The 22,972-nt window shown below is 40.1% G+C and overlaps 1 protein-coding gene across 2 annotated transcripts in view; it reads right to left on the bottom strand.

The window, feature by feature from the left end:
• The window catches only part of LOC127242262 (auxilin-like protein 1), a 43,422-nt gene extending 20,708 nt beyond the window's left edge, over positions 1-22,714 (bottom strand). Inside the window, exons 1-8 of one of the 2 annotated variants that reach the window (XM_051261736.1) lie at positions 22,107-22,714; positions 21,598-21,701; positions 18,761-21,474; positions 18,617-18,683; positions 18,389-18,459; positions 18,235-18,300; positions 18,067-18,156; positions 17,236-17,412 (exon numbers count right to left, since the gene is read on the bottom strand). In XM_051261736.1, the coding sequence (XP_051117693.1) occupies positions 17,236-17,412; positions 18,067-18,156; positions 18,235-18,300; positions 18,389-18,459; positions 18,617-18,683; positions 18,761-21,474; positions 21,598-21,701; positions 22,107-22,513 (3,696 nt within the window). In that variant the 5' untranslated portion in view covers positions 22,514-22,714. Of the gene's footprint in view, positions 1-17,235; positions 17,413-18,066; positions 18,157-18,234; positions 18,301-18,388; positions 18,460-18,616; positions 18,684-18,760; positions 21,702-22,106 lie in introns of both variants that reach the window. The other variant, XM_051261735.1, reaches the window with a different exon arrangement.
• Positions 22,715-22,972: the final 258 nt, after the last annotated feature.

Raw genomic sequence — 22,972 nt, 5'->3', positions numbered from 1 at the left:
GCAGACATAATTTTGTTTGAAACTCTCGATCCAAAAAAAAAAAAAAACTTCACGCCCTTCGGCTGAAGGTTTCCTAAATCAAAAAAACATTCCCCGCTAACCAAGCAAAGTTGACAATACCTGGATAACTCCAATTTTGTTAAATCAAATGGCAAAGCTGAATACTTATGGTTTCTTTCTTTTTATCTTGAGATTCACTCTATTCCCAATCATGGCACTTGTTGGCAACACTTCTTAATTGCAGTGAACAGTATAACCTCTTGATCTTTTGATGCAGTTTGTTCAAGGACGAACAAAGGTTTAATGTGAGGAGGTTTGATAACTCCAAATAGGAGCATATTCTTAGCTTGACAAAACTATGTATTACTCGAATTTCTGTATAAAAACCATCACAATGATTCATCAATGGCATACATTATTGATATATATCGCTTGGCATGATCCAGAATTCGTTGTTGAGATTATTAACGATTTTTGCCTTTTTAAGCGGTAATCTGGTGCCAAAAAAGCTAAGGCAGACGCCACAAGCGACAGTCACCTCCGTTCGTAAGCGCCCAGAATATATCATGAAAATACTAAGGCATGAGAGGCAAGCGACAGCCTTCACCACCCGCAAGCGACAGCCTCTCCCGCTTGCAAGCGACAGCCCAGACACCCACCGCTGCAGACTATCACCAAATTCCAACTAAGTGTTCCAACTGCAGCGGTACAGCCATTCCATTTCCAGCCAGCACAAGCGAGCCTCTGATTCCAGCATTGAATAAATCGGCAGATAAAAAGATTTGTCCATCAGTAATGGAAATTACATTAGTAGGAATATAAGCCGAAACATCTCCCGATTGAGTTTCAACTATTGGTAAGGCAGTCATACTTCCTTCACCTAAACTAGAACTTGATTTAGCGGCTCTTTCCAAAAGGCGTGAATGCAAATAAAAAACAGTTGCGCTGATACCCTCCAGCCCTTCGGCAAGCGAGGAAGATCTGCGCCCCTACAGTTCAAGGCAATCAAAGCAAGCGCCCTGAGAGTTATGGCCAGTAACTGCCTCAACAGAATAACTACCAACAACCGCCTAACTGCCCAGCGGTTGGAACTGCCCAACAACTGATTGCAACTGTCCCGTTTCACCTGCTATAAATAGGGCCAGATATCTTTATGTAAAGAGGAATCGATACTTCGATTTTAAACACTCTTAGCAAGTACTACGCAGCAAGTGGTCTTCCTCTAACCCTGTAAGAGAGTTCTCCACAGAAATGGCCAAGGGAGTAGGAGTTCTTCTCCTCCCTTGGCCAAGTCTTTCCAGCTTTCTTAGATTAGATTACTGCTTTCATTTACAGCTTTATAGTGTTAGTCTTTTCATGCTTTCGTAGTAGATAATAAAATATCATTCTGTTCTTCATCCTAAATTCTACCACTATTTTTACACATTTATATAAAGTTCGAAATTAGAGAATTCCATTTCACTGGTTTAGAGCTAAAGAAGAATTGATTATTTGAGCCTTGTTATGCGCCAAAAGCGGTCTCAAGGTAGTTCAATGTAGTTAAGTACGCGGGAGCCTTGTTGACCTGCTTAACTGTTGTTCTGAATTCAATTTTGATTAAAAAGAAGTAACAGAAGGGTAAAGCCACTAATGAGGCAGATTTCGGGAAAATTAATTAGACATAGGCGGTGGTCTATTAGGTCGCGGAGATTCCTAATGACAGTAGGGTTTCTTTCTTATAATATCTTGAATCTGGGTGTCATTCAAGTCTTGTTAAGTCAAAAATTCCAGTGTTATGAATTCTTTATATTCAGTTTATATAATTACACTACTTCCTTCTCACCGCCTCCGTGAATACATATATTTCCGATAACACAACTTCATCGCTCGCTCATTGCCTCCAGGGAAATCTATCCATTTAGTAACGCACAGTTCAGACACAACATCTCTCTTTCACTCTTGGTCGCTCATCTATATATATATATATATGTATACATATAATGTGCCGCTCGCTCATGTCCCGTTTACTAGGTAACCGTCATTCATCCATGTCCCGTTCATCTGATCCCCACTTCTGCTCATGTCCCGATCATCTGGTTATCGCTGGCACTTTATTCTCCGCCTTCGCTTCGCTCACTCTCGCTCACTCCATCTTTATCGCTTTATTTACCGTTTTTTGTAGTCTAGCTGATTGGTTCCGCTTACAACGGATCTCTTCCTGTATTTTCGTCGCTTTTACAAGATCTTCACCGTTGAAATTCATGACTTAAAATCCTTGTGTTCGACCTGAAAACTCACCAGTAAAAAGAGTATAAATAATTGTGATGACTACTCAGGGTCTACAACACAAAAATTACTATATCTGATCGTTTTCTATAATTTCCACTCACTGATTTTTCAAATATAAATTCCCTGTGAATTGTGTAAAAGCAGCACACATTTTTAGCCTCATCACCTATCTTACGAGCCACTTCAAGGCTTATGTAGTTCGCATTGGCATCTGTGTCGATCATGATGCTATGGTTTCTCCATTTATCTTTGCATCCACATATATTCTCCCTTTAAGTACAATATCATTTTTGTCTCCAGCCATCGTGCATGCTACTTGCTCGTCTGTTGGTCTTACTTTCTCGCGTATGGCCGACCCTAGCTTCTTCATCCCCACAATGTTTGCCTTAGTCTAAGCTTTAACAGTTTCAACATCACTAGCTCGAGGGGTTTGCTCTCTCCTACTTATCTCTGGGAGGATTTCTTCCCCACTCCTCTAAGGAAGGAATTCCTTAGGATTCTAATCCATATTCTAGTCATGTTGCTCCATTCAATAAATCACTGTGCATACTTCATTGCCTCGTAGACGCGTGACGGTATCTTTTCCTTGATCCGCACCATCCAAAAAAATGATCAGGGTCTCTTTTTGTGACATACTCGGCAACTCCAACAACAAGTTTGCAAAAATTTCAACATACTTTGGTATCAGAGCCAATTAGGATTTAGATAGGCCTCACTATTTTCCCGTCGCCGTGTGGCACCATTGCTGCCAACGCCAAATTTTTTGTGAGTCTTTTTTTTTTCTCTTATGTTACTTTTGAGCCATCATTTAACTCAAATTTTTCATTCGACATCATCGGTGTGCTTGTCGGTAAGGAGGATATATCCATGAATTTTATTTGGACAGAGGATCAACCAGCTGATTTCTTACAAAGGCGGGTGACGTTGGAGAAATTCGAGAAGTTTAAGATGCGATTGAATATTCCAAATTAAAGATGAGTGTTGGAATTATTTATTTGGTATTTTCATTTAATACATACATATATCGAACAATGCATCAATATAAAGATGTACATATATCTATTAAAGTTATGTATGAATATAGTTCAAATGTCATACATGCATCTAATTAATCATAGATGCATCTAGATGTACCTTTAGACCTATAAATATGCATTCATGTTTGTCATTTGATATCAAACAAAAAAAAAGTCGGAAAATATATCCTTTAAGCATTTTTTCCTAGCCTATTTGATTTATTCTCGTCTTCTATTTCCAACACCTTTTGCATTAGTTCACTCTGATATATGGGTCTTTGTCCTTCTAGGTCAAGTCTAAGTATTCAATATTGTCACTTTTATTGATGATTGCAGTAACTGTACTTAGGTTTATCTATTGAAAAATAGGTCTAAATTACTTACTATATTCAAAAGCTTTTGTGTTGAAATTTGAACGCAATACCACACCTCTATTAGGGTCTTAAAAGTGACAATGGTAGAGAATATTTTTCCCACTCATTTAGTGAGTTCATGTCTTCTCAGAGGATTATTCATCAGTCGTCTTGTGCTTCCACCCCATAACAAAATAGAGTGGCTAAGCGCAAGAATTGTCATTTAGTAGAAACAGGTTGTACCCTACTTTTACCTTATAATGTCCTATTTTTGTTTTGGGTTGATGCTATCCTTACAACATGCATATTATTAATCGTCTTCCGTCTACTACACTAGCTCATAAGATTTCCATTATATGTCTTCAGCCTAATGTATCATCATACTCTTCATCTCTTCATATATTTGGTTATACGTGCTTTGTTTATGACCATTCTTTAAGTTTGGTCGAATTACGTCATCGATCAATCAAATGTGTTTTTCCTAAGTACTCCTGGGTTAAAAAAAGATATAGATGTTATTCTCCTTTCACTATTCGATATTACCTTAGTGCAGATGTCACATTCTTTGAGTCATCACCATACTTCACAGTGTCATCAACTTCATCCTCAATACCTATGACTGTTATTTCAGTGGCCTCCATTCCTAAGCTTCCACTCCAGGTCTATAGCAGCATACATGGCAACGTCAGAACATACCCACTTTAACATCTTATGCGCCCATTAATGACTCATCTATTTTTCCGTCATCTTCCCCGGTTGTGACTCAGCCATCACCTCTCGTCCTATGTCAAGGTACTCAATCCACACTGTAAATCTCTTTCTATGTGTAGTGTTGTGACTGCTTTAGACTCCATCTCAGTTCCTCGCTCTTAACGTGAGACTTTGGGTCATCAGGGTGGTGTCAGGCCATGGTGGAGGAAATTTCTACTTTGCATGCTAACAGTACTTAGGAGTTGGTTCTATTGACACTAGAAAAAACACTCGTAGCTTGTCGATGGGTTTATAAAGCCAAGATTGGCCCTAATGGTCGCATTGATTGACTCAAAGCTCGACTTATATTTGCATTTTTCTTTCTATGGCAGCAATACGTGGTTGGCTCATTTATCAACTTAATATTAAAAATGCCTTTATGTATGGTGAGCTTCAAGAAAAGGTTTATATGGAGCAACCACATGTTTTTGTTGTTCAGGGGAGTCTGACTTTGTATGTCGCCATCGTCACTCACTCCACGGCTTGAAAAAATCTCCACAGGTATGGTTTGGACGCTTCAGTCTTGTTATTCAAAAATTTGGTATGACGCAATTTTCATCTGATCTTACCGTATTCTTTAAGCATATATTAGATAGACGATGTGTTTACTTAATTATGTGTGTTGATGGCATTGTCATCACTGGAGATGATATAGATGGTATTGCAAAGTTGAAGGAGCATTTACACAAACATTTCCAAACCAAAGACTTGGGACCACTACTGTACTCCTTAGGATTTGAGATTGTCTTATTCTACCTCAGAGAAAGTATGATCTTGATATGTTGGAAGAAACAGGTATAAATGAATGTAAGGTTCTGGATTCCCTTATGGATCCACATACAAAGTTGCTTCCTGGACAGGAGGAACCATTTATTGGTGTTGATGTTCGACGATATAGAAGGCTAGTTGGAAAGCTTAATCACCTCACTATCACCCGATCAGCTATATCATTTGCAGTAAACGTAGTGAGTCACTTCATGCAGTATCCGTGTGACTCTCATTCGAAGGAACTTATGCATATTGCGATATATTCAAGGGTCTCTTGGAAAAAAAGTTTACTTTATACAAATCACAGTCACCCCGAAATTGTTGGATATTCAAATGTTGATTGAGCAGAGTCTCCAGTCGATAGACATTCTACCTCTAGCTATTGTGTGTTTATTGGAGGTAATTTGATATCTTGAAAAAGTAATAAACAAAATATGGTCGCATTCTAATGCTGAGGCTGAATATCACGTTATGGCCTTAGCTACATGTGAGCTTTTTTGGATTAAACAATTACTTTGTGAACTCAACTCTGTGATGCGACAAAGATGAAATTACGGTGTGATAATCAAGGAGCACTACACATTGCATCAAATCCAGTATTTCATTAATGAACAAAGCAAACCAAGCGATGTAACAAGGTTGGTAAACCGGGTCGAGTCGGCCCTAATTAGGGTCTAGTAGAGTTTTTTTCGTGATGTGTTCATCACAATTATTTGAGAATAAAAGTGAGACATAAAGAATGCACAAAAAGACTTTTGTGTGTGAGTTGCTATTATGTGTTATGTGTAAGTTCGTTTAACTTATCTTTTCAAATGATCATGTGGTATCGGCATATCAGTCTTGGCATATACCTATTAATTTACATTTGATTCATTATATTTACTCAACCGTCGTATCGATCCTCCTACAAATTTTTTAGTAATACTCCGACTTGAGCCAACCGAGGTATTACAAATAGTATGTCATCATCCGTCTTAGAAGGCAAGGCACCTTATCAAACTCTCTCTGGGTAGCTCCAGGCTTCACCGCCCCGCCTTGTGGCATAAGGCGGTATGGCGACTCCATGGCAACTCCGCGGTGTGTAATTTTAGCCCAATCCAAGTCCTAACCCGAATTAAGGCCCACACCTACCTGAACCAGACTTGAACCGGTCTAAATCTAAAATCCTATCAAATCTATTTGATTCTTATTGTTTTGTTGCCTCTCTTCTGCTGCTGTTTGTAAAACTCTCTACTTTCTGCTGCTCCAGTCCGCCATTCAATACCGCGCCGGTCGTCATCTATATTTGGGTGAGTTGAGTTTGAATTTTGATTTCTTTAGCAGAATCGCTGGTTGGCCGATTGCGTATTGATATTTATATCATTATATGGTTTATTTTATATTTATTTTTTATATTATTATTCGATTATTACATATTAGTATTAATAGTACAACGTATATATTATATTACTATTATTAGTTAATTACTTAGTGATATTTATTTATATATATTTTTTTTATTTTTTAATGTTATTTTATTTTATTTTGTATCATACTTTTTATATTTTTTTATTTTATAAAACAAATTTTTTATTTATTTTGTATTATTTTGACATATTGATATAAAAATATATATAGAATCTCATTTGCTATGGCCGAAAGTGAACCGTCAGAGTTAGACCCATCCAAGGATCCAAAAAGAAAAGCCAACTCAAATGATCCGTGTTGGAACTATACTTTTTGACCGGACTTGGAAAATAGAGATTTGGTAGAATGTTCGCTCTACCAGAAGCAAGTACGATCGGGAATAAAGAGACTGAACCAACACTTGCTAGGAAAACTATGGAGACGTAGAAAAGTGTCCAAAGACTACCGAAGAAATTTAGAATGAGATGCGAGAGTTCCTAAAGAAAAAAACGGTAGGAAAGCAGTCTAGTCGTGTTGAGTTAGATGACAACGACGACGTTGATGACGATGTTGATGTGAATGTGCAAAGAACAAGACAAGATATCGCACGACTCAGTTTCTTATCCTAGTTCGGGTACCTTGAGTAAGAGGAACCGTTTGCAATATGTTCTAAATTTTCCATTAATGTCATCACAGGGTGGAAAAGAAAGCAATTCAGTTGCCTCAATGCTAAGAAAAACCCTGGAAGAATTGAGAAAAGATATAGCAAAACGAGTAGTGGAATTCAAAGAACATTAGAAACGTGTACAAGGAGCAAGAAGGAAATCGAAATATTACATGAATACATTGCCGATTTTTTTTTATGAAAATGACATATCATTTAATATGGCAAAGTCTCGAAGTTTTGCGATAATGATTTAGTCGGCGGGGCGGATGGGACCGGGTATAAAAGGTCTAAGTTATTATGAATTACAAGTTCCTCTTTTGGAGAAGGCGGTGAAAGAGACATAAACACTGAAGCAAAAACATGTTATTGCTTGGAAGCAATACCAATGTTCACTTATGGTTGACGGGTAGACGGATAAAATAGGGCGACATTTGATTACTTTCCTCGTCAATAGCCCAAAAGGTACATTTTTTTGGAGTCGATTAATGCATCAAGCCAAGCTCAGGTGCATCATTATTGGCGGATTTACTTCAGATGAAAATTGAAGAAATTGGCAAAGGATACGTGGTTCGTATAGTAACGAACAACGGTGTTAATTTAAAGACAGCGGATAAATTATTGGAGCAACGCATATCCACTTTATATTGGACTCCTTGTGCAGCTCATTGCTTTGATTTATAAGCACATAAGGCTCTTTAACGCTATGCGGGAGAAGACGGACAGCAGTTTTCTTGCAAGGCCTGGACCTACCCGGTTTGCTACATCATTTTTTACTTTGCAGAGCTTATATAAGCACAAGGATGCTTTGAGAAGTTTATTTTTTAGCGAAGATTGGACTACATCAAAATTGGCTAATACAAATGCCGGGAGATTAGTAGCAAACGCGGTATTGTCTTCTCCCTTTTGGACTCGCGTGGAGTATTATATGAAAGCATCGCATCCACTTCTAATTGTTTTGAGGATCGTTGACGGGGATGAGAAGCCAGCGATGCCGGAGCTTACAGTAGCGATGAATGAAGCTAAAAGGAAAATCGAAAAAGATTTTGAGAAAAAGCCAAATTTGTTGAAAGAAATTATGCATATTATCGATAGTCAGTCAGAGGATAAAATGCAAATCGAGTTGTATGGGGTTACATTGTTTCTTAATCCTTCCAAGTACTTTGATCTCAAGGTTAGTGATAATGCATATGCTAGTAAGGCACGAGCTATGATGATCACGGATGATGAATTGCAAACAAAGATCTGTGATCAAGTCGATGATTACGATAATATGAGGGGAAGCTTCAGAAATAGTTGGCTATCAAGCAACAAAAGACAAAAAGTCCTCGTAAGTGCTTAATTTTTATAATTTCTATTTTTTTTTATTTAATTTTTCAATTTTCTTCAAAGGTCAAATTAAATATGTTTTTTTTAATATTTTACAATTTTAGTTGATTGGTGTAATGCTTTTGGAGGCCTTCACTTCGAGCTCCAATCATTTGTCTTTTGTATAATTAGTCTTTGTTGTTCGTCTTCCGGGTATGAACACAATTGGAGCTTATTCGACTTTGTAAGTACTTAATTACTTATATATATAATATATTAAATCTTAATCTATCATTAGATTATACTGATATATTATAGTTTATTTTTTTTTAGATTCACACGAAAAAAATGAAATAGATTTGAGCATAAGACATTGAACGATTTAGTTCTCATTCAATACAATAAAAAATTTGCGAATAGATTCCAAAAGAGGCGTGAAGAACGAAGAAACTTCAATCTTTTGGTGTTGGAGGAATTTGAATGGGATAATGAGTGGGTTCTCGACACCAATGATGTAGTTCATTCAGGAGAGGATCTTACATGGAGTCATGTTGATAAAACCATGGGTGCATCGGCCAATCTTGAACGCCGCAATATTCCTAGAAGGGGAAATATCAGTGACACATCGAGTTCATCAATACAATTATACTCTTGACGTCCTAAGAAAGCATCAACTTCGGTATTGATAGAGCAAGAACTAGACGATGAAGATGTATCATTAGATGATGGCATTGATGATGATGATGATGATTTGGAAGATATTCCTAGTGGTAGCGGTGGACTTGAGCTATTTGATTGTTGAAATTTGAGATGATAATTTTGATGGTTTAGAAATTTATGGACAGTATTTTGTTTTGTTTGATGGTTAGAATTTTTTTTTATGGTACTATATTTCTTTTTATGATTTAACGCATATGAAGCTTTGAAGATTAATAGGAAGTTAATAATGTATGATTTTTAAAGATCTATAATATTTATAATTATATATACATAGTGCGCCGCATTCGCCATTTTATCCCCATGGTGGTATCGCGATCCACCAACACCGCGCCACAAAAGAGCCCTGTGACAACCATTATCTCTATCCCTAAGTCTCTTTCGAGGCCTTATCTCATTTTGGTTGGCATGCTGCTATGATTGATGAGATAAATGCACTGGACACTAATGGTACATAAGAGTTGGTTCCTTTACAGGAAAGGAAACAATAGATTGGATATCAGTTGGTCTTTGCAGTTAAATTTAACTCTGACAGTTCTATTGCTCGCTTCAAGGCACGCCTTGTGGCTAAAGGGTATGCTCAAACTTATGGTGTGAACTATTCTGAGATTTTTTCTCAGATATCAAGTTGACTTCAGTTCGTATACTGATCTCTTTGGCTACTCGTCAGAATTGGTAGTTGTAGCAATTAAATGTGAAGAATGCTTTCTTTCACCGCAACCTCGCCGATGAAGTGTATATAGAGCAACATCTAAGGTTTGTTTCTCAAGGGGAGTTGGGAAAATTGTGTCGTTTGCTAAATCATTATATGGTTTGAGGAACGCTCTCGGGCATGGTTTGACAAGTTAAACCATGCAATTGAGAAGTTTGGGATGATAAAGTGCAGATCAGATCATTCGGTGTTTTATCGTTGTACAAATTCGGACATTACTCTTCTTGTGGTGTATGTGGATGACATTATTGTCACCGACAACGATACGAGTAAAAAAATATGTTCTTGATTTATCCACTTGAAATTCCAAATGAAAGACTTTGGTAAGCTATGATGTTTTTTAGGAATTGAAGTGTTCTGGAAGAAGAATGGTATATTCCTCTCATCGAAAATATGTTCTTGATTTATTGACTGAAACGGGAAAGATTAGAGTTAAATTATCTAGTGCACCCATGACACCAAATCAAAATATTTATAAAGGAAAAGCCATTGAGGAGCCTTAAAGATATCGACAATTAGTAGGTAAATTCAATTATCACACTGTGACCCAGCCAGATATAACGTATCTGGTAAGTATGGTAAGTCAATTTACGAGTGCACCTACAGTTCAACATAGGAGGCTTTGGAACAAATTTTGAGATATTCAAAGGGTACTCCAAAACAAAAACTATGGGCATGATCACATTGAATGTTTTTTTTATTTATTTACTTTGACTGGACGGGTTCGAAAGTTGATCGTAGGTCAACCTCTGGATATTGTGTTTTTATAAGTGGCAATTTTGGTTTTGCGGAAAAGCAAGAACTAAAATGTGGTATCAAGATTAAGTTCTGAGTCAAAATATCGAGCGATGGGGCATTCCGTATGTGAGAGATTATTTGGATTTGTCGGTTTATGACAAAGTGGGTTTTAAAACTTAGCCCCAACACAATTATGGTGTAACAATGAGGCAGCTCTTCACATTGCATCAAATCTTGTATTCCATGAACGGTTCAAACATATTGAAGTTGACTTTATTTTATTAGGAAGAAGATCCAAAAAAGAGTAGTGGTCGCAGGTAATGTGAAAACAGGAAACCAAGTTGGAGATCTACTGTTAGCACGGGAAGAAAATCAAACGCGACGCGTTTGCCAAATAGCCAGAAGGCTCCTCTTTATTTTTCTTAATAATTAAAAAATCCCCTCTCAATGTCTTCATCTAATCCTTAAGTAACGATTAACCCTAAGCCCAACAATTAGGCCCACAACTAATGAAACAGGGCAATACGAATAATATAATAATATGGATAAATAACTAAACCACTGCCGACCCAGCCTGCTCGTTGCGACGCTGTTGGCTGTAGACCAGTAACAGTCGTGGCTCTGCCACCCCGACCCTTTGCTCCACATCAACTCCCTTACCCTCGAAAATAACCTTGTCCCCAAGGTTGAACCAGGGAAACTGCTGCTGGAACTCACGCCTGCTCATCCACCTCGCGTCCTCCTCCGACCGACCAACCTAATGTACCAACAGTTGTTCTACCTCCGCCAGCCTCTTCCACGCTCCGCCTTGCCAACACCGCCTCGGGTTCGAAAACAGGCACCTCAGGCAACTCCAAGGAATCTGGTAAGCTGGCCTCCACTGCATGGTCACCAAACACTCTCTTAAGCTGCGAAACATGGAAAACTAGATGAATACGACTGGTTTCTGGCAGCCCCAACTTATAGGCAGTAGGGCCAATGCGAGCCACCACTTCAAATGGCCTAAAGAACTTTTCGGCGAGCTTGTGGTGTTTGTCGGCTAGCGACGTCTGTCGATGGGGACGCCCCTTCAAGAACACCCGGTGGCTAATCTCATAGCTGACATCGCGGCGATGATAGTTGGCCGCACGTACTATTCTCTCCCTCGCTCGCATCAAATTGTCATGCAGACAAGTCAACATCACATCTCGGCTCTGAAGCATTTCAGCCACCGCCACCGTGCAACACTCACCTGGTAAGTACCTCCGGAGCGTAGGGGGTGGTCGCCTATACACAACTTCAAATGGAGTAAATTTTGCTACCGTCTGGAACTCCGTAGTGTACGAATATTCCGCCCAGGGCAGCCAGTTCACCCACCTCTTTGGTTGCTCCCCTGCAAAACATGCAAATAAGTCTCTAACACCCTATTCAACACCTCCGTTTGACCATCTGTTTCGGGATGATACACAGAACTAAACTTGAGCTGAGTTTCCGACAACTTGAAAAGTTCCTTCCAGAAGACACTCACAAACAAAGGGTCTCGGTCACTGACAATGGACCGCGGAATTCCATGCAAACAAACCACCTCACGCAGAAAGGCCTCGGCCCCGACCTTTCCGTGAGATTACCTTTTAGAGCTATAAAATGACCATACTTGGAGAGACGATTAACCACTACCATCACCGAGTTATACCCCTGAGATTTCAGCAATGCGGTGGTGAAATTCATTGAAATATCCTCCCAAATGAGATTCGGAACCGGTAACGGCTGCAACAACCCGGCCGATGTTAGAGCCTCGTATTTCTCTTTCTGACAGATCAAGCATTTTGCTACGTAGTCCTGCACTTCCCGGAACATGCCTCTCCAATAAACACTCAAACCGATCCTTTTATACGTCCGTAGAGCTCCTACATGGCCTCCCAAAGGGGGATCGTGGAATTCCTGGAGTAGTTTTGGAATCCACACTGAGTAAGAAGCTAACACAACGCGGCCCTTATAGAACAACTTTCCACCGACTGTCTCAAACCCCGGTCGACTGTTCAGATCCCGGCGGAGATCAGCAACAACGCTCTGAACGAAGCTATCACGTGCCTGCTCGGATAGCATATCCGCCAACTCACCCCAATTTAAACTACTGACTGCTAACAAGATGCTTTCACTCCCCCTCCGAGAGAGCGCATCTGCCGCCGAGTTAGCCGCACCGGGCTTGTACTCGATAACGAAATCATAACACAATAATTTTGCCACCCAATTTTGTTGAGAGGGCATAACGATCTTCCGTGACAGGAGGTGCTTTAGACTGCTATGATCTGTCCTCACCGTAAACTGGAGACCCACCAAATACGGCCTCCAATGCTGCACTGCTAAAACCAACCCCATTATCTCCATCTCGTATGCCGACCGTGTAAGGGTTTTCTCCGCCAATGACTTACTGAAGTATGCGATTGGACGCCTCTCCTGCATAAGCACGCGCCAATCCCAGACCCGGAGGCGTCACACTCAATTACAAATTGCTTCTGGAAATCTGGCATCGCCAAAACTGGTGCCGTTGTCAAAGCCAATTTTAACGCTCGAAACGCCCCCTCGGTCGCTTTTGTCCAAGCGAACGGAACAGAAGCGGTCTTCTTCAACAAATCTGTTAAGGGTCGTACGATCTGCCCATACCCTTGGACGAACCGGCGATAATAACCGGTAAGGCCCAAAAATCCTCTAACGTCACAGACGCTACAAGGGCTAGGCCATTCCACCACCGCCCGTATCTTCTCTGGGTCCATCTCTACCCCTGCTGCTGATATCACATGACCTAGATACTCCAATTTCGAGCAACCAAATGAGCATTTCTTCATGTTCCCCTTATACGGATTATCTTGTAAAACCTGTAGCACCTCTCTCAAGTGCTCCTTATGTTGCTGGCAGGACCTGCTGTAAATCAAAATGTCATCAAAATATACCAGCACAAATTTCCTTAAATAAGGTCGGAAAAGATCATTCATAGCGGATTGAAAGGTTGTCGGTGCGTTAGTCAGCCCAAATGGCATAACTAGGAACTCATAGTGACCACTATGAGTGTGAAACGCCATTTTATAGATGTCCCGATCTTCTACTCGAATTTGGTGGTATCCGGAACGAAGATCAATCTTTGAAAATATTACCGCTCCCAACAGCTCATCTAACAGTTCCTGAATAACGGGAATAGGGTAATTATTCAGCATTGTCACCTTATTGAGCTCTCGATAGTCCACACAGAAACGCCAACTACCATTCTTCTTCTTAACCAACAACACTGGGTTGGATTATTCCGGCTAGGAGCATGTCCGCAACCATTCGCTCAATCTCGTCCTTCTACACCTGACCGTAGCGATATGGCCTTACCGATACAGGCCCCGAACCCGGCGCCAACTCGATCTTGTGCTCGATACTGCGAATCGGGGGCAGCCCCTCTGGTTCACCGAAGACCCTCTCAAACTGTGCTATAACATCTACAATAGCCTCCCCTGCAAGCTCCAGCACCCCTAGCGGCGCCCCCAATACTACCATAACCAACAACTCTGTTTCCTCTGTTCGAACCAACGCACGGACCCCAATGGGTCCCCTACAGAGAGCTGGATCTCCCCCCAATTGCACTCGTCTTCCTTCAAAAACAAATGAAATCGTCAATTTGGCCCAGTTTGTCTTAACTTCCCCAAGTTTCGCCAACCACGCTACCCCAAGGATAACGTCTACTCCACCTAGCGGAAAAGCGTAAAATCTGCCTTGAACTCGAGACCAGCCATTGACAACCCAATATTGCGGCATATCCCGACCGACTCCAAGCGCCGCCCATCGCCCAGCTGAACTCCGAACCGGCTCGACTCATCAGGCTTCAAATCGAGCTCCGCCACCACGGGACTCGAGATGAAATTATGGCTAGCGCCACTGTCGATCAACACCGTAACTCGATGCCCAAGTATTCCTCCCATGAAGCGCAAGGTCCGCGGCCCGGTGAACCCCGCCATCGAGTACATTGGCAACACAACCTCCTCCTTCTCCCCCTCTTCCGGCACGACTACGGCTGTTTCCCCCCCCCCCCCCTTGCTGATCAGGATCACCGTGAAACTCGAAACAACGTAGATCTGACGTCTCGTCCTCCTCTGCCATCAATACATTCAGTTGTTGCATAAGGCATTGATGCCCTGGCATATATGTTTACTTACAGCGAAAGCATAAACCTTTCGTTCTAAGTTCTGCAATCTCTTGATGAGACATGCGGGAGAATCGTGATGGAGCAGCCGACTGCACCCCGGAAATTGACCGCGCTGGATGAATTCGCTGCGGGGGTCTTGGGCCTGACGACCCTGTTGATCCCATCGACTGAGACATATTAGGTCTTGGCCTGGAGGATAAACTTTACCTTGGCGTAGGCCGGCCGTAAGAAGCAGGCCGCACGGACGTACTACTGTTAGCCTTCCAATCTCGGCCCCCACTCACAATTGCCAAATTCGACTCCACATCTCTTGCTAGGTCCATCACCGTCTCCAAATCTGGTGGCCGCAGGAGACGGAGAGAACCCCGAACCTCCTCTGACAACCCCTTCATAAAGTATCTCAAGTAATGTTCATCACTCAACCCCGGAACCTGACTGGCCAACTGAACGAACAAGTTAGAGTATTCCTCCACTGTGCCCATTTGCGCAACCGCTGCTAACTTCTCGAAGGGGCTTCCCTTGAAACGAGCGTCGAATCAGTTTGTAAAAGCCCGAGAAAATTCCACCCAAGTCATATCTGGCTTTCTGGATCGAACCCACGAAAACCAGTAAAGTGTCGATCCCTCCATCGCCTCCATTGCAGTCGCCAATTTTGACTCCTCGGTTGTCTGGTGCAACTCGAACTGCTGATTGGCCTTCGCCAACCAACCGATCGGATCTACCCGGTCAAAGAAGGGCAACGATGGTGGCGTCAGATCCCTCTTCACTTCAGCCCGAATCTCACGCCCCGTCTCGGTCGCGGCTGAGTCTACCACATCCTCGCCCGCCTGCTGTCGCGGGGTGGTCGACGTCCCCGCACCTCCATTTGTCACTGAACAGGCAGCCGCGATGGAAACGACAAAAGCCGTCAGCCCGGCCAAGGTACGAGCAATCTCCTTCAACTACTCGGTTACCTTAGCCTAATTCTCCGCCAACGTCTTCATCTCTGCGCTGATCTCCGCCTGCCTATTCTCCAAATCCTCAAATCTCTATTCATTGCGTGTGTTCGTCATCCCGGGTGAGTGTCCACACTCACTGCACCAATTGTTGGCACTGGAAGAAAAACAAACGCGACGCGTTTGCCCAATAGCCAGAAGGCTCCTCTTATTTTTCTCAATAATTAAAAAATCCCCTCTCAATGTCTTCATCACATTCTTAAGTAACGATTAACCCTAAGCCCAACAATTAGGCCCACAACTAATAAAACAAGGCAATACAAATAATATAATAATAGGGATAAATAACTAAACCACTGCCGACCCAGCCCGCTAGCTGCGACGTTGTCGCTATAGACCAGTAACGGTCGTGGCTCTGCCACCCCGACACCTTGCTCCACATCATCTACTAACCAAAGTCTTATCTAGCCCTCGCCTCAAATATCTATATAACAAATTAGGCATGATCAATATCTATGTACCAACTTGAGGGGGTGTTATATATTATGTTAGATATATATATATTAGTATTTAATTACATTGTGGGCCTATAACTCAATATAGATTATGTGTATATACATGTGTAATGTAAGTACTATTGTAATTTTTAAGTTAGTGAAACAAACCTAATTTCTCACACAGGCCTCAACTCAAGAATGTCAAGAAAAAAGATCAATCCAAAATACTATAAGGGAGGCCCAGTTGTACAATCCAGAGAAGGAAATCACAAGAAGCTCAAATGATAAAGAAGGCCATGGAGAAGTGGTCAAATGGATGAAAATATAGGAGTCTCCCTCGCCAAATGATGGGAAAGTTAAAAGAACAAACATCCTAAATTCTAAGAGTAAATCAATTAGCCCATACAAGATTTATAAGGAATGGTTTGAGGGACAAAAATGATCACACGAAGATACCCAAAATCTAGTCCTTTGTTCTCAAAATTTTTACTATTTTTTGTCTTTTATCTATTAGGATCTTTACTTTTTTTTTTTTTTTTAGAACATGAGAACCTACAACCGCTACTCTTCAAGTGCACTTTGCATAAACCCCCGACCGAACCTAGTAGCCTTATTAGAATCTACTTTGTATTCAACTCCATGTGGTTTACATGTCTTTAAATTCTGGAATCTACTTTGTATTCAACTCCATGTGGTTTACATGTCTTTAAATTCTGGAAGTTTGAGTTTATTACTTTCCTGCATTAAATTCTTGCATTCTCTTGATTTTATTTTAGTTTCTGCATATACTTTTCAGCTCCAGGAATGCTGAAAAGAGATTAAATTGCTCATTATTCACTAGTCACTCTAGTAACATATATTGCTCATTTCAATTGCGCATCAAACTTTATATCTTATTGAACTCAAGGGCAACTGAAATAAACTATCAAAATATGAAGCAAAAAATTTAATAGCCACTAACCTTTAAAAGATCAAAAACCTTCTCAGATATGTACTTCTGTTGAATTGTCGCTCCCCGCTGTTGTAATTTGTCAGGGTGGACACAAAGAGTTGCTTTCCTGTAACTTTTTTTGACAGCAGCAGAAGTTATAACTTCAGTTAAAGGAACTGGTTGCCAGCCGCTATCTGGCCCAAGGATCTGTGAAAAGCATATAATGAACACTCAGCTTCTATATGACAATTGTGCTGATTTATCAAACACCGAACTAGATTGATGAATTGATTTTAATCTAACAATGTTTATTATCGAGACTAAAATAAATCTAACTCATTAGCCTCTTTAGCAAGAAAACAAAATAAGTTTACGTGTAGTTCAGTCATGTTGTAAGTTGGTCTGTAAGGACAACACCTAACCAAATCAACCTAGTCATCACCTCTAAGCAATGGAAAATAAAGTATAATTAATGTACAACACACAACTAACAATCTATCCCCTTTTCATCAGCCAAGTACTAGCAAGATTAGTAAGAATGAATAAGTAGATGTTCATGGTTTCAAAGGCAAAAATGTGTGGGCAGCTTTGGCAAAATTAGAAGCATTCAGTGAAAAACAAAAAGATTGATCATGAAAAACAAATTTGCTTAATAGATTCCTTTTAATGAAAGTATGTGGAAACTAAATGAGAACTAGAACTACATAACAGTTAAAAACTTATTAATCTTTAAATGAAAAATGTTAAATTCTGACAATTTCACATGATGAAATCGTTTTCTGCTGGAAAATTTATAAACAATAAATCGGTTATAAGTAGTTGTTAATTTTAACAAAGAGATGGAAGAAGCAGAAAATATACATATTGCAAGGTTGAAAGCAGTGCCCGAAGGTTTCCTTCTTTTCCAATTGACCATCTCTTGACTTCAGCATCCAAAACTTCAGCAACTCTCTGCAGATGTGTGATACAACACAAGCTTGGATAATAATAAGAAAATCAAAGAAAAAAGCATGAGGGAGTTGCTCATACATTCCTCTCTTCTCTTTCCTTCTGAGCAAGAAGATCACGCCTATTTTTCTCAGCCAACGCATTTGCCTGAAACATGCCAACAAGTTTGACATTTTTGACAGGGATGAATTAATTCAACATGAAACTATCACAGAGATAAAAAGAAGGCAAATACTGCTCGTTCTTCTGTTCGCTTGTATCTTTCTAAACGAGCCTTGCATCTCTCGGGTGATTCACCTTCAGTCCCTATCAAGTTCCAACAAGTGTAAGCTAAGGGGAAGACTTTAGAAGCAATATAGAATTTTCATATTAATGAATCCTTAAAAGACTATAAAGTAACGAATCAAACATTAAAGAAGGTAAACTCATAATTAAAACAAGTTTAAAAGATAGATTTGCATACCAAAATGTGCTGAAGAATATGAATGCTGCAAAACATTCATGTTTGAAGTACTTCGGAAGCGAAAATCCTGGCATACACCCAACAAAACTCCATTAAATTGTCAATTGACCTTGGGTGTCAAATAAAGGCAATGAAGCTACTCACAGAAGTCAAGGAGCTTTGTCTAGTGTAGCCAGATCTTAAAGAAGCAGAAAACCTATCAGCCCCATACTTTTCTGCATGATCATGGGTTTCAGATCCACGATCCTGAGCACTATATTTTTTAACAGCTTGCAGCCGAGCCTCTGCAGTTGCTCTCTCATGAGTAGCTCTCTCAGTCCTGAGCCTCACCACTATTGATGACTTCTCTAGTCTTTCATAAGTGTCTGCTGCCCGAAACCTTACTTCTGCAGCAGTTCTATCAATTGCAGCTCTTTCTGTCCTTTTACGAGCTTCAGGATATGATCTTTCATGAGCTTGAAGAGCTGTTTTATCAACAGTCATCCGGTCCTTTTCTCTTTCCCTTTCTCGCTCTCTTTCTTCTTCTACTTTTCTCATATGATCATTTTTTGAATCACTTTCCCTTGTCATTGTTTCCCTATATTTTTGGTTAGCAAGGTTGTCTTTGATATTCTTGTCTTTCATTTCGATCCTTTGGCTTTTAGCAGATTTTATTGAATACAATGGATTCTCACTTGGTCCAAAGATGAATGGAGCATCTTCTACATTACTTCTATATATGAGAGAGTTTCTGATCTCCTGACATCGAGTGAAAGTATCTTCAGTATCTTCCTTTTTGTTGACAATTTGAGTTCCTTTTGTGTTTCCGGATCTTTCATCCTTAGTAGATGTTATGCTTTCAGCCTTAAGACCATATTTCAGCTCTGAGCATCTGTTATCTGGGACAACACATGAAAATCCCCTGCTTTCATTAAGACTTGAATCTGTCATCTTCTCAGGTGAATTATGTAAATCCATGACACTGCTTGATAGGATACAAGTGTTTCCATCATGTGAATCATACCTATTAATGTCCGTTCCCAACGTATCATCCACTACCGCTTCAGCATCATAGATGTTACAGCTAGATCCAGTTCTCAACTCCTTACATCCCTCAGAAGATTCTGTTTGGTTTAATCCCATAATTTGAATAGAATCATGCTTCACAGAGAACATACCCTCCTCTATTACTTTAGGAAGCTTACATCCACCAGAAAGAATATTTAATTGATCCACATCATTGAAAGGTTGATCACTCAAATCTATTTTGAGTACTCTTTCATACTCATTACTCTCAACTGGCTCATTTTCTTCAATGGTTCCAATTAGTTTTGCTTGCACACAAGCATCTGTACTAATGTTCCAAGTGCCTTCTGATTCAAAAAAAGTTTCCTCATTACCTGCTTTTTTCTCAATATCTGTATACCTTTCATTATATATGTTTTCAGGACCATCTCTTCTCCTTTTAAATACCTCACTTGTATGAACCAACTTGTGTTCTTTGTCATTTTCAGCTTGTTCAACAACCTCTGTAGGTATCTCATTCACTTTAGTTTTACAAGCCTCCATTTGCAACTTGTTGCCTTCCTCAACTCCCCGTAAGCTTTGCTCATTACTCAAAATTCTATATGAGTTATTGAAACTCTCCCCATCATCCTTATCTTCTTCAATGAGTATCTTGCTCTCCTTAATTTCAGCAGTCTCCAATTTTCTATCATAATCATTTTCTGAGACCTCAGTGCATTGTTTCTCTATTTCTTCAGTTACTGGTATCCTCTTCACCCTCTCCGAAGTTTCTTCTCCTTCCACATCCTCAGATCTTTTCTGCCGTTCCACCCTCAATGTATTTATTCGTAAAATTTCACTTTCCCCAAGCTGTTGGCCGTATTCTTCAGTCTCACTTAAATTACCACTCAGTTTACCGAATAATCTACTGTTCGACCTTGTGTATTGGTTTTCCTTTTGCTGCTTGCAGTTTGAAATGCAATACTCTCCAGTCATTTCAGGCAATCCATTTTCTTCATCCCATCTAGTCTGTTGATATCTTACTGTTGGTTTCCTTTCAGAAGCCTCTTCTAACTCTAAAGGTCTCTTATTGTTATCCTTCTGGTTAAATTCCGCATGGTCAGGTGATATCTGATGCCTACAGTTATCTTGAGTCACGTGTTGCATCAAAGTATTGCAATCCCCAACCATATCAAATGCCTGCCTGTTTATTTTGGTTTCAATAACCCCAATATTTTCTGTTGCTTTCCTCTGTGCAGCATTCCCAACAGACCTATCGATAATATGGTTAAAAGAAGGCAGTTCACAGGACTTCAAAGTTTGTTCTTTGCTATTTGTTGATCCTATTCCATCTTCAATAATAGGTGCAGAGCCTGTGGCTACTTTTCCTTGTAAACAAAATAATTCATCCTCATCACTGCTCATACACACAGATTTAATGCTACACATGTCCCCTCTCGAAATGGAGTCTTCCTCACTTTGATGCTTGGCTTTAACATCCTCAGAAAATTCTCCATCATCCTGTTTAATGGCAAACAAACTAGACGAACTATCAGACTCCACTTTCCCAATAGAATCCTTGAGTTTAACTAAGGCTGGTGGAGGTCTCAAAGGAGGTGGCAACTGTGAAGGCTTGGTTCTTAGGCTGATATCTGATACAGTGACAAATGGTTTATCCCAGGCAGGATGTCCTTGATTCTCTAGGGAGTTGAAATCATTTACTTGAGGATCAAAGCCACCATGAAAGGTATTCAACAAGATATACTTGATGTTTTTTGTTTCATCAACTCTTTCACCAAATTCTTCAGTTTCCTCAAGATGTTCGACAACATGCATCGGGCAGTGCTTATCCTCCACACGCCATGAAACATCACCTTTATATTCAGAGGAAATTTGTGGAGAAACAGCAGTAATATTAACATGAGGGGATCCATTTGACACTGTTCTCATATATCTCAGACTAGATGAGTTAAAAATTTCATTGAACTCGTTATTACCTTCTTGTAAGCAGTGAGCTTCACCATCTGATAACCTACAAGTGTTATCAGAGCCACCACGAGGATCTAACTCATCTGACACAGAGTCACTTTCTGCTGGACTCCTATGACATACATAACAACAAAAAACCATCGCAATTAGACCAGTACATATCAATTTCTTTCCATGGAAGATAATCCCAACTCAACTTTCAATCCTATTAGAAGGTTATAGAAAACTATTTCCATGGAGGGAGGGGTGGTGTTATAGAAAACTTTCAATCACGTACGTTGAAGCAATGCGGAAACCTAAATCCTAAACTATTAGTTAACCAAATGACCAGAAAGAATGAAATCCAGCATCAGGTTCCTTTCATACCAATTCATCCAGCAACCCCTTTCGATTCAAATGCTTTAATAATTGCATATTAAATCAACTACAAGCAAGAACGCGCAAGTAGTGCAAGCAAAGGAACTCAGAAGAACAAAACAGCGAATATCTAATCGGCATGTAATGTAACGTAATGTACCATTGCTCATCGGAAGAATCATATTCACCGCCGAACTGCCCGAAGAAATCCTCAAAAGAGTGAGTGAATGGAAAGCCTTTAATACCTCCGAAAACCTCAGTATAATTAGTAAAAGCGTCAGAAAATGAATCACCGTCGAGATGGAGTAAAGGAATAGACGAGGAGGAGGAGGGGGTGTGAAGAGCGCCAAAAATCTCGGAATAGTCTTGGAGGCGAGGGGCGAGGGTGGAACGGCCCAAGTCCAACTTTGGGGGGGCCGCCATGAATGCATCGTCGTAGACAGACTTGTGAGAAGTGAAGACAACATCGGAGGAGGAGGAATCCGAGAAGAAGCTCCTCTGCTTATTTGCAGCAAGTGAGTGGCCGCAATGGGGAATATTATTATTACTATTATTCATGCTTTCCATAGGAACCAAGAGACAGAGAAAAAAACAGTATCAGTTCAGTAGCACAGTGTAGTGTTGTGTGTGTAGTGGGCAGTGGGCATGTTCTTCATTTTGTGTTGCTCCATTGTTACAAAGAAAGATAAAAACATGTTTCTACCAGATTGATAATAGCAAACCAATGAAAAGAAGAAGATGAAGAAGAAGGCTGACTGTGTTAGATCATCATAGATGTCATATGATATATCCGTCTCTTATATCTAACAACGGCTATAAGTAAGGCTAACTCGAAGATTAATCATGAATCATGATTCATTCCCATACTTTAGTGCCAAGTTTGTCCCCGCTTTGTTATACATGCTTACTTTAGCTTTACTATTATTATTATTATTATTATGCGCATGCAATATCCACTAATTGATTAACAGTTAGATTAGCAATATCAACACAAGCAAACTAAAAACAAATCTAACATGTAAAATA

This window comes from Andrographis paniculata, unplaced genomic scaffold (assembly GCF_009805555.1).
Source record: "Andrographis paniculata isolate CXL003 unplaced genomic scaffold, ASM980555v1 Contig86END, whole genome shotgun sequence".
Classification (NCBI taxonomy): Eukaryota; Viridiplantae; Streptophyta; class Magnoliopsida; order Lamiales; family Acanthaceae; genus Andrographis; species Andrographis paniculata.
Note: the sequence above shows the minus strand (reverse complement) of the source record. Positions and strands in the feature narration are given on the sequence as shown.